General features: G+C 32.2%; 1 protein-coding gene across 10 annotated transcripts in view; it reads left to right on the top strand.

The window, feature by feature from the left end:
• The window catches only part of QKI (QKI, KH domain containing RNA binding), a 173,905-nt gene that overhangs the window by 102,999 nt on the left and 57,494 nt on the right, over window positions 1-13,412 (top strand). For all 10 annotated transcript variants that reach the window (XM_031937515.1, XM_031937518.1, XM_031937516.1 and 7 more), the window contains exon 4: window positions 8,494-8,637. In XM_031937515.1, coding sequence (XP_031793375.1) covers window positions 8,494-8,637 — 144 coding nt within the window. The remainder of the gene's footprint in view (window positions 1-8,493; window positions 8,638-13,412) is intronic.

The following is a 13,412-nucleotide window of genomic DNA, read 5'->3' as shown; positions in this document are numbered from 1 at the left end:
CTTCTTTTCAACAATGAGGTGATTCAAGGCAATCAAGTGCCATCATTTCATCAAAACAGAAAACTATGGAGACTGAATATGGATCAAAGTATAGTATTGTCACCCTTGTTGTTTATTTGCTTCTTCTTGTTGTTGTTTTGATGTTTTTCCCCCATTTTGATCTGATTTTTCTTGTGTAGCATAACGAATATAGAAATAGTTTTAGAAGTTTTAAGCTATATCGAATTGCTTGCTGTCTTTGGGAAGGGAAAAAGGGAGAGAGAAAAATCTGGAAAACAAGATTTTGCCAAGATGAATGTTGAAAACTGAATGTTGAAAACCATTTTTGCATGTATTTGAAAAAATAAAATATTATTTCAAAAATAATGTAATTTTTTAATCATCAAAAGATGTTTCTGAAAGGAGTTGAAGCTTGTACTTCATAAATGACAATTTATCTTCATAAAATCTTTGTGAAATTATATTTTAGTAGTTAGGGGAAAATGTCATTTTCCTCTGCGAGAATTTAACATCTGTGAAATAACCAGTGAACATAGATGGGAGTAGTGGCAAAATAATGAGTTAAAAATAATTTGAAGAAGTACTTGAGCAGTTCTTGTGAGAGAGGAGGGAAGTAGGGAGACAGGTCAACACCTATTATGTACCAGGCAGTTTGCTAAGTTCTTCACAAATTTTATCTCATTTGATAAGTGTGTGTGTGTGTGTGTGTGTGTGTGTGTGTGTGTGTTTAAAAACTGATGTCAATTATTGTAATTATAATGTTTATCAAGTAATATTATTAGAACTTTTACAAAAGTCTTAAAAGTTAATGAGTTGTTTAAGGAAAATTACATATCAGTTGAAACTTATCACACTTTTTTGCCCCATCCTCTCCAAAAAAATACATATAAGAAAAACCTTCCTATTTTTTGTTATTTTTTAATGCACAATTATGGTATTTTTATGACTTAAAATTATTTTACAATGGGAGGTAATATGGCAGGGGGGTTGTGAGCATCCATTTAAGCAATATTGGCGTAAGTACATTCTAGTCCTACTGCTTTATTTAAACTAGCTATGTAATCCTGAGGTAGTCACTTAATCTCTGAAGAAACTAGAAAGTTTGCTACTAGTTATTCAGTTGTAAATAGCTATAATTTAGTTATAATAATTAAGTTAGAAACAGAATGGCCAATTTGTATTATTAAGCGTTGTTTCTACTTCAGAAAAAGTAAACTCCACCCAAATTATTCTTTCAAACTAGATTTGTAATTCATTAAATATATGCAGAAATCAATTATTTTTACACTGTGTTAAAGCATGATAGGATTAACACTAAGATAATAAGACCTTTCCTTAGGAATTCAGATGGTATGAAGAAGACAAACCTCACAACATTCCACTGTTAATTGTTGAATTTTATAAAGGAATATTATGCCAAAGGATTGACTTTTAATTTTGTGTAATGTTGAAAGATAATCATAAATATGTATCTTTCTTAGATTAGACAGTCTGCTTAGAAATAATTTTAAGATATTAGAGTATTTGTAATCAAAATTGAAATTATCTCACATAACCTACAGCATAACTATTTATATAGAATAACCATAACTTATTTCTCAGTAATTAGTTCCTTTTTTTTTTTTTCTTTTTACATTTGTTTAAGGAATTCAGTACAGATTTTGTTTGAAATTTTTGTAGGAAATTAGCTACGTTTTAAATATCATTTCTGACTGAATGTGCATTTTTCTTTGGGGAGACAGATACCAATAGTTATATATAAAAATAGTTGTTTAAAATTGTAAATAAAATTTTTCATAATTTTCCTTAAACACAGATGATCATGTCACATTTCTACTCAATAAACTCCAGAGTGTCTCTGTTTGGTTTTTAAAACTCTTTGTAAAGGTTAAAGAAAGTAAGGAAGAGTGTCTGCACACAAAAGAAAAAATACCCCTATGTATATTTGCAACAATTTTTAAGATAGTTGTCTACATAATGCATTTTAATCTCTACCATACAGTGGTTGCAATTTGTTTTTTGTATAAACAACAGAAACAATAATGATGATAATTAGTATTTTTTGTAGTATTTGCTATATGCCAGGAACCATGCCAGGATCTTTATTAATGTACCACAATCTAGACTAGCATGCAACTCAGTTAAGCAGGGGCCATCTTACCTCTGTAGTTATTTCTAGCTGATCCTTCATCAAAATACATCGGTACATTATTATTCTTTATCCTCTTGTATACTTGTAGGACCATTTTTTTCAACAATCAAGAATAATGATTCTAAATTATTAAATTACGTTTTGGTTCTAAATTTTCTTGTAAAGTATGATCAAAATATGTAGTGTTCAAACCAAATTAATTAAGTTTTCCAGACTGGCCCTGAAAGCAATTGTCCGGGGGAGACAGCTCTTGAAAAGAAGGGTCTTACAACTCAGATCAAATGTTACCAGAGCAGTAGAATTAAAGGGGAAATGAGGAATGCTTAGGATTGAAGGAAATCAGGAGGCAAGATGAGGGAGAACATTCTAGATATGGAGGATGTCCAATAACAATGCCTGAAAACTGAAAAGATTGAGTATCATTTGTGGAAAGATCAAAGGCGATTAGTGTCACTGGATTGAAGTATCAAAGGTATAAAGTTTTTTTTGTTTGTTTTTTAAATAATTATAATTTTTTATTGACAGAAACCATGCCTGGGTAATTTTTTACAACATTATCCCTTGCATTCACTTCTGTTCTGACTTTTCCCCTCCCTCCCTCCCACTGCCTTCCCCAGATGGCAAGCAGTCCTATACATGTTAAGTATGTCGCAGTATATCCTAGATACAATATATGTGTGCAGAACCGAACAGTTCTCTTGTTGCACAGGAAGAATTGGATTCAGAAGGTAAAAATAACCCAGGAAGAAAAACCAAAATGCAAATGGTTTACATTCATTTCCCGGTGTTCTTTCTTTGGGTGTAGCTGCTTCTGTCCATCATTGATCAATTGAAACTGAGTTAGATCTCTTTGTCGAAGAAATCCACTTCCATCAGAATACATCCTCATACAGTATTGTTGTTGAAGTATATAGTGATCTACTGGTTCTGCTCATTTCACTTAGCATCAGTTCATGTAAGTCTCTCCCAACCCTCTCTGTAGTCATCCTGCTGGTCATTTCTTACAGAACAATAATATTAAAAGGTATAAAGTTAAAAAAAAAAAAAAAGCTGGTTATAACAAACCCTAGCATATAACAGACTTTGAATGCCAAACAGAATGTTTATACTTAAATCTGGGAATTAATGGGGTTTTTTGAGTAGTGAAGCTTGGCACAGTTGGAGCTGATCACTTTGGTGATCAAACTGGAATGGAATGGGGAAAAACTCTCATTTGATCCTTAAAACAAATTTGCAGGCAGGTGCTATTATTATCTCCATTTTCTCTCAACTATGTATCTTCTTTCATAATAATCTCTTAATATTAGCTTTTCTTTTTCTTTTTAATAGCCTAGTTCTCTTTGTTTCTTGTTTTTGTGATTCATTTGTTCATAGGACTATTAATCATCAACAAAAACAATAATCCAATCCAATTTGGACAAGAATCTTTATTGAACTTAGCTTTGCTTCTGAGAATTAAGTAAAAATGAGGGATGAGGGTGGAAGGGAAAAATAATTTTAAAAAGCAATTTGTAATTATACTTTAAAAATTCAAAAATATAAATAGTAAGGAAAAAAATTTGTAAACACAATAAAATTATGCTTGGTATAGTAGTAAAGAAGGCCTTCTTTTAAGCATGCAGTACTCTTTTCTTTTGTTTTATTTTTTTAAATATAGAGTACTATGATATAATGTCAGAATTAGTTGGTGTATTCATGAATATGCATGTGTGTGTGTACATGTATGTGTGGTGCTATTTCCACCACTAGATAGTAATAAGTTCCTTTCAAACAGCTATTGTTTATTATTTTATATCTTTTAGCACCTTGTAGTTGCTTAATTCATACTTAAATAATACATATAGGTGATGAATCTGGATTTAATTTTAAATTAAAAAAACGTAATTTATTATGAATCAGAAACTAAACCACACAACACACAAAGTAGCTTAAAAAATGTGTGGGTTAAAAATCTAACTGTGCTACTTTCATTAGTATTCTTTCCACATTTCCCAGAATGTTGCAAAGATTAATGTTTTCTTTTCCATTTTATTTTAATCTTTAAATAATACTGCTATGACCTAAGAATTCAACTACGTTTGTCAAAAACAGTAATCATTCAGAATTAAGAATGGATCCAAAGAAAAAAAGCTTAGAATATATTTCATATTTTCTTTATCAGAAATTATTTTAAGCATTTCTCAAGAGAAATATATAATTAAGGAAAATCTTTCAACATTTCATTATGCCATAAGTAATAATATATAGCTCGCAGAATTAAAACATTGAACTCAAGAAACCATAGTTTATATACTCAAATTGAAGCATATTTTGATTTATCTATTACTGGACAAAGAAAAAAATGCATTTTCAAACAGAACAGACTTGTCTGAACATGAACTTCTGTGCTTATTATTTCATAATATGCTTTAAACCTCACCGGTTTAATTTTAGCTAAATAACTAGGTAAATTAAATTATAACTCCTATAAGAGCAAATAAAATAATCTATATATTTTGGTCTGTTTATTATTACTGTCATATTCATTAATTTTAATTGAAATCAACTGGATCTTTTTGCATTAGCTATGTTCCATACCAGAAGTATTTCACACTTCCCTTCCCTCCCTCCCCCCACCTTTCACCACTTAGTTCCCTGGATTTCTTTCAAAACTTAGCTTAAATCTCACCTTCTACAGGAGGTCCTTTCTTGATTTTCCCAACTGCTAAATACCTTTTCTTCAGTTATTCTGAACATATCTAGTATATACCTAGTTATTTTCATGCTTGTTCCCTCCATTATAATATGAGGTAAGCTCCTTGGAAATGGAATGTTTTTGCCCTTCTCTGGATCTCCAACTTTTTTAGATCAAGAAAGTCACTGTCACTGAGGAAGAATTATGTGGGAGTATGGAAGGAATTTCAACTATAAGACTAGAAAGATGGCAGCAGGGAAAGTTAAGAGTTTGTACTGAAAGTCAAGGGAAGGAACATGATGGTGCTAGATGAAATGATTCAGTTGAGGAACTCTAAAAGTAGCTCTCTGAAGTACTATCAATAGTTTCCTAACTTAAAGGCAGGATTTGAAGAGCAAAAATCATGCAAGGCAAGCTCTCACTGAAGAAGGGAGCCCAACAACCTGGAGTTTAGTACACAGTAGCTATCAGAATTATGTGTAGGTGGTAGTTATGGAATGAATGATGATCAAAGGAGATGAGGTTACTCTGTGACACTGGTTGGTAGGAAAGTTTGGAAATGGGTATAGTAAATAAGGATTGTGACAATGAGTGAGTTAAAGGAAATGAATGAAGTGCTGGCACTAATAGGAGAAGTCAGGCCTCAGTGAGAGGCAAAAAAGAAAGTAAAGAACTTAAGATAGAAGCAAGGAAGCAAATCTCTTCCTAAACAGAGTAAGAAAAGGACATGTAGCCATTATTATTGTGCCAACCTCCCTGAAGCTCATTATCCTCATCTAGAAATTGCCCTAGATGGATTTTAACAGCTCTATATTACAGCTCTAAATTTGTGATACTATGACTTTGAAAATAATCATATAGAGTTTAGGTAAAAATAAATATAAACACTGACTTCATGTCAAGTACAGTACAGGTACCAAAAGAAGGGAGATATCCTTTTTAATCTCTACACTGATAATAAAGTTTGCTGGCGATATAGTTCCTGCCTATCACCTAATCCAATTAAATGCAACCAGCACTTGAATGAGGCCCTAAGGAAACAAAGACAAACAAACAAAGGCTTTCCTCATAAAGAAAATACATTTTATTGGGGAGAAGCAGTATTCACTGACATAAGTTAATACAATATAATTCTAGAGAGAGAAAAAATATTAACAATTCGGGCAAACACATAAAACTAACCCAAGAAGGTATAGCATATGAAAAAAACTCTTAAGGAAGCTTAAGGATTCTGAGATTGAAATGAATGGCAGGTGGTACATACATCAGTGTGAGTTTGCCTCTGCCAAATTAAGGGAAAAATGTTTTAAAAGGCAGCATAAGCATAAACTGTAAGAGTTGAAATGAGCTCAGAAAAAGAGATTAGAGTCAAACTGAAGGGCTTTCAACAATAAACTGGGTAGTTTTTACTTAATTAACTAAGAAGCAAAAGCAAAGTAAAAATAAAGATTCTTGTTCAGATTGCATTGGGTTCTTTAGGATTATTGTTTTTGTTGGTGATGCTAATCCTATGAACAAATGAATCACAAAAATGAGGGGCAAAGAGAACCACTAGATGGCCATTTAAAAAAAAAAAAAAGCTAATGTTAAGAGATTATTATTATGAACAAGGAAGCATTGTTGAGAGAACTTGGACCTGGGATAGAATCCTAGAGCCAGGATGACTGAAATCCAGACTCAAAAACTCAGTAGGTGTGTTAGATCTGCCTGCTTAAGTTCCTCATCTTTAAAATGGGGATAATAATAGCACCTGCCTGCAAGTTTGTTGTAAGGATCAAATAACAAGAGGTTTTCCCCATTCCATTCCAGTTTGATCACCAAAGTGATCAGCTCCAACTGTGCCAAGCTTCACTACTCAAAAAACCCCATTAACTCCAGATTTAAGTATAAAACATTCTGTTTGGCATTCAAAGTCTGTTATATCCTAGGGTTTGTTATAACCAGCTTTTTTTTTTTAACTTTATACCTTTGATACTTTAATCCAGTGACACTAATTTCCTTTAATCTTTCCACAAATGATACTCAATCTTATCAGCTTCCAGGCATTGTTATTGGACATCCTCCATGCCTAGATTGTTCTCCCTCATCTCTGCCTCCTGTTTTCCTTCAATTCTAGCTAAAATCACACTTTCTACAGAAAGCATTTCTCAGTTCCTCTTTAATTCTATTGCTGTAGTAATATTTGATCTGAGTTGTAAGGATGACAAGACGCTTCTTGACAAGAGTTGCCACCCCTGGACAATGTCCTGCTTTCAGGTCTCGTTTGAACCTTAACTTGGTTTGAACACTGCATATTTTGACTACACTTTACAAGAGTGTGATCTTAGAACCAAAACGTAATTCAATAATTTAAAATCACTGTTCTTGATGTCCTACAAATATGCAAGGGGATAAAGAATAATATACTGATATATTTTGGTGAAGAATCATCTAGAAATAAATACAGAGGTAAGATGCTCCCTGCTTAACTGAGTGGAACATTATCTACAATGTGACTTTTCTTTCAGAGAGAAAAGGGACATTTTCCTAGGATGTATAAAAAGTATACAAAATTTTTTTTATATCTATTATATAACCCATTTTATAATTGAATCACTACAGTTGATGTCTAAAGAATATCAGATGAATTAAAAAATGAAAAATGATTTGTTAAAGATAGTACATTTTACTGAGAGAAAGACAAAGGGAGTGACTTAATTGCTTTCTTTTTAAAAAAAATTTTTAAACTAAATGCAGAATAAGAAAAAAAAATGGAATAGGAAAAAAAAGGCACAAAAGGGAAATAAAAACAAAACAAATATTGGCATGTGACCAGCAAAATATCAGGAAGGATTTGAAATATACGACAATAAATTTCCATTTCTAAAAAGTATATATACCTATTTGGCCACTTGTAACAGAAAAGAAAAAGATCCTGAGAGTCTGATTTTTTTTCCCTTAGAATTATTGCAAAAACTCAAGACCAGCTTGGGATAGAGCTATCACAGGGCCATGAATTTCAAAATGGAAGATTCCTTGGACTAAAACACCATTTTACTTACCATTGTAGTAATTGAACCCACCTCTCAAAGAGAGATAGCAAAATGGTGGTATATAACTCAGCGCTGATAATATTCACAATATACTCATACCCTATCCTGGTTGATCTTTGTGTCTATTGAGGCTCAAATTTCTGTGTCCAATTGCCTTCTTGAGAATAAAGGATAGTTTCTCTCTAGAGGCTGATAGTCTTCACTAATAAAATTTATGGGTATGGCTCTTCTATGTACTCAATGTACTTAGCCATCATGTCTTTTAAAAGCTTTGGATAGAAGAAAAATATAAGCAGGTGATTTCAATTGTTTTCCAATTCTTCTTGGTGGGCAAAGATTTTCTTTTTCTCTTTGTCAATTATCAATATGCCATACGCCAATGGTTTTTGTCACTGTGAAGTTCTATTTTTTTATATTGCAATGGATATAATTTACAGGATCATACAATTAATATATATTGGAAGTAGGATTTGAATAAAAATTTTTCTAACTCCCAAGTCTGTCATTCTGTCTAGAATAATTCACGGCTCTTGTAAAAACATACTGTTTGATATGTCATGCAGTTTATAAAATTAATTGGAATTGGTGTCATCTAGGTCACAGATCTATATAAATATTCTTTTCTTTTCTTTTAGGAGGAACAAAACAGAGGCAAACCCAATTGGGAACACCTAAATGAAGATTTACATGTACTAATCACTGTGGAAGATGCTCAGAATAGAGCAGAAATCAAACTGAAGAGAGCTGTTGAAGAAGTAAAAAAATTATTGGTACCTGCAGTAAGTAATAATTTTTAGATGTTTATTGTAGAATCTTCTCATTTTATTCCTGAGGTATCAATTTCTAGTCCATTTAGTGGTGGAAAAAATGGAATTACATTTTCATTTTATACATATAAAATGTGAATATCATTCTTTTGTGCAATGCTCTTCATAAACCTTGATTTCTTTGTCAGGGATGGTAAAGGAGATATTAGGTTATTAAAGGTATTTTATAAGATCATATAAGCATTTGATACACCTCATACTCTCAAAAATGGGTTTAATTAGCTGTGACTTAAAAACCTGTCTTACCTTTCATTCTTTTCTTCATTGAACAATATTTGAATTTTATTCATTGGGCAGGGCAAAAATGACCATAATGACAGCTTTTTAGACAATCATGTTAAATAATTTCAAACTGTTTAGTGATAGATGAAGACATAACAATTATTTCATTTGGAAATAGTAAATGTATTTTTGGAGGAGCAAATTACTGTAAATAACTACAGAATTGTACTTGCAAATATTTGTGTAAAAGTTTCTTCTCACTTCTAGTTTGAATATTGAAATCATAGTGTAAATTACCTAGGACACTTATTTACTGAGACAATTTTTATCAATTGTTATCTTAGAATATCTTATCAAAGTTCTTATATTGCACTTTTGTACAAGTGAATAAATATCTTTTTAAAGGGAAGGCAAGGGAATATAATTTTGATACATCTAAGTTGTTATTTTCACTACTCAGTAGATAAATAGTTGTTTCTTGGTGTTAAAGAATAAAGACTTTTTCTTCACCTTCATTTATTTAGCCTGGTGATTGATTTATTGGTTGTTATATTTTTGTTTGTTTTTGAGCCTGCTGATTGATAGATTTTTATTTTATTTTATTTTGGGTTTATTGAATATGTCTTGTATTCAGAATGGGATCAGGGCCATGAATTCCCAAACCCCCATTTAAATTTATGGTTTACACTAACTTTTCCTCTTTTCCTTCTTGTTTATACTACTTTGTGACTTCTGAATTCACCATGTCCCCACATGGGGCACTTCACTTCTTTGTTCCCCTTTGCCCTGATTTTCAGCTTCTTTTCTGTGTTGTCTATCCTAATAGATTGTTAGCTCCTTGAAGGCAGGGATTATCATTTTGTGTGTTGTCATCAACTAGCATAGAGCCTGACATGTTGTAATTGCTCAGTCACTGTTTATTCACCTTTGGCAGTGTGATAGGTGTTTTGAAGATACAAAGCAGTTTATAAACCCGGGTTACAGTTTTGACTCTTATTATAAAATATCAGAAAAGTGCCAATACCAATTACTGTAGCTATTAGATAGCTACAATTTGTTGATTGAAAAATATGATTGCACATAACTATTATGAATTCAGTGAGTTACAAATAAATTTGTACTTATTAAGCCATATTTATATCTATATGCTGTTATATACTACATGATTGGCAGATTCTTATATTAATTTCACAGATAGTAATCACTTTGTTAGAACAGGTTGTTGTTGTTTTATTAGTGCCCAATTCTTCTACTTTTTGTGACCCACTTGGGGTTTTCTTGGCAAAGATACTAGGATGGTTTGCCATGTCCTTCTCCAGCTTATTTTTAAACATGAGGAAATTGATGTAAACAATGTTAATGATTTGTTCAGGGTCACATAGCTAATCAGTATTTGAGGCCAGATTTGAATTCAAATCTTCCTTAGTACAGGCCCAGTATTCCATATCACTGAAGCATCTAGCTGCCTCTAAGGCAGATTATTACAATCTAAAATCCAATTGATCTCTAATCTTATAATATAATAATCTTTGCTTCTTTAGCATATTATGAGCATTTTAATGACATAGACTGGTAAAACAGGCTTTTGAAAGCTTTGACTCAATTCTCTTCTTACTTCTTATCTACTCAGTTTTCAAGTTTTTCTTTGAAATATCTTCTAAAGTAGTTAAACCTTTCTCTCTATTCCAGTCTCACTAATCTGATGATAATGACCAGATATTTATAGTAGATTTAAGTTTTCAGGAAACATATATTTCAACCTGGCCATATAAAATACTTTTTCTGTATAGTTAACACTGCTTGATGCTAAAGGGAAATTCAGAATTGAGATAAAGATAGCCTATCCTTATTCAACTAAAGTGTACCTGGGGAATGTGCTGTACCCAAATAACCCCTAAAGTGTAGAATAACTGCTCAGAAATAGTAAAGAAATTGTGCTGTGTGAAGTTGGACGAAATCAACACCTAAAGACTTCTTAAACATGCTGTGATGAAATTCTGATCCTAGAGTCTAGAAGACCTGTGGTCAAATAATTTCTTTGACATTAGCTATTTGACACTGGGCAAGTTGTTTATACTCTTTTGGCCTTAATTCATGATCTTCTCTGGTTCAAAATTTATGGTACTATGATAGCATTTGTTTTTAAAGTATAGGTAGGAATTCAACAGTCATTAGAAAATGCCTTTGAGTGATTTAAAGAAAAGAATGTGAGAAAAAGCCTGTGTCTGTTCAGAAAATAGTAATAGTAGTCCAATCTTGAGTATTGGAAATGAAGGTACTTGAGAAAAATTCAAAAAAATATGCCAGATTGCAAAATGCTATGAATGAAAACCCAAAGAATTTTAATTTGTCTTGATGGTCATATGGAGCTTTAGAAAAATTTTGCACAAAATGCGGAAATTAACTTGGTGGCTATAAGTCCCATTTAGTTCTAAATATTAAAATTAGTGTAATTTTAAAATTGTATGAAAGCTAACTCTAATGTGTCCTTTCCAAGCTATTATATTGGCTTGGTGTTTTATCAATTTTTGTTTGTTTGGGATTGCATTGATATATGCTTAGGGGCAGCTAGATGGCACAGTGGAATAGAGCATTAGGCTTGGAATCATGAAGAGTCTGGATTTGACCTCATATCCAGCCTCATATATTTAGTAGCTATATGACTCTGGGAAACCCTATTTGCTTCGGTTTCCTCACTTGTAAAATGAACTAGAGAAGGAATGGCAAACCATTCACTGATCCTTTGCCAAGAATATCCCAAATGGGGTCACAAAGAATTGGACACAATTGAACCAACTAAACAGAAATCATTGATACAAGTATTTCCTCACTTTACAATGCCTACTTGTATGAAGTTTTTGTCCATTTTCTTTTATTGAGCAAACATAGGAAAACCACAGAATAACAACAATTTTGCAGGTAGATTTGTTCAACATACTGCTGTGAATTAGCTTCCAATCTTTTTAAATAGTGAGAATGATGTGCAGTTATGATTTATCTATTCTGTTGTATAATTAAGAAGTAATAATGTCCTTTGAATCCAGTGTAAAAACAGTATTGCCATCCACACTTCTTTATTTCCTATGTTGTCTATGTACTAAAAGTCATTGGAACTTTTAGTAATGAAATTTTTTAAGTTTGAGGTAGAAATTGTCATTGAGTTTTTAAAGGTGATATATCTTATTTGATAAGGCCATTTCCTTTGTCTTTACCCTTTCCCCCACCTCCCATTCTGATTCTTTGCCCTCTCTTTCTGTTTTAGTCTTCAGTGTTAACAACAAAGATGTATTTGTGTTACTGTGACTGCAAATAGAACCAGGATCGGATGATCTGTTTTCTTTTACATTATTTATTATAGGAAGTGCTTTGGACTAGATTAGAGGCCATTTCTTGATATATTAAAATAATTCCATACTGAACCTTCTTTGTAATGGTATTTATTGCAATAGATAACTCAAATTTCGTGAAACTTTGAGGATGTTTGAATTACTTAATTTTTAACATTGCTTTTTATTTATAGATGTTATCAAATTTAACTGATAACTGACCGTTCTTTAAAACCACCATTTTCCTAGGACAAAGTGAGTCTTTATTCAAAATTAGTCATACAAATTAATCAAATTCTTCCACTTCCACCTAATTCTTAATAACCGCCCCACCCCAAACCAAAAAGAAAGAAAGAAAGAAAGAAAATTAATCCAAATGGATTATATTCCTTTTAGGTGAGACACTAATTAGAAATATAAGTAAATTAATATGGAGAAGTTAGCTAGATGGCAGTGTTATGGTATATGAAGAACCTATAAGGGTGTGGGAAGTTGTCTAAAGCTGTAGGTGACCCCAGGTGATACATTTGTGTTTAAATAGAGTAAAAAAAAAAAATTAGGACTATTCCTGGGTATATTAGGTGAGCTCCCTTTGGTGGGAGAATTTATGAAAAGAAATAGATTTTAAAACATGACAAGAGAGCCATTAAATTTGACAAAGAGGTATGTATTATCTGATTAGATCTTCTGAATCATTAGAATCAAGTTCTGTCGTTTCCATCCCTTTATTACAGATGAGTAAATTGAGGTTCACAAACGAGGTGACTTGTGCATGATTGTTTAACTCATCAGTGTGGAAAGCAGAGTTGGAACACAGCTGGGCTACCATAGTCCTTACTGGATGTGAAGCCCATTCATGTTATATGAGCGTGATGTTTCAGTGACGTCTACTTACAGTGTTTTACTTATATTAGTGTAGACTGGTGATGTCAACTACTGTATGTGTATATAAGCTATGTTTTTACTTCAGGAAACATTTGTTAAGTAAGGTCCATTATTCATCAAATGTTCCATTTTATTCATTCCTTCACTGATTTCCTCAACACTCCCACCCTCACCCCCATGGTGTTAGAATACGGCAATGACTTTAGGGAACTTAAAACTAGGAAAAAGAGTTGATCTCATGTGCTGCTAATGCTCCTTAGAATATATTTATCCACATAATCAGGGATGTTACCA

Source organism: Sarcophilus harrisii, chromosome 4, assembly GCF_902635505.1.
Source record: "Sarcophilus harrisii chromosome 4, mSarHar1.11, whole genome shotgun sequence".
Taxonomy (NCBI): Eukaryota; Metazoa; Chordata; class Mammalia; order Dasyuromorphia; family Dasyuridae; genus Sarcophilus; species Sarcophilus harrisii.
This window is presented reverse-complemented; position numbering and strand designations above follow the sequence as displayed.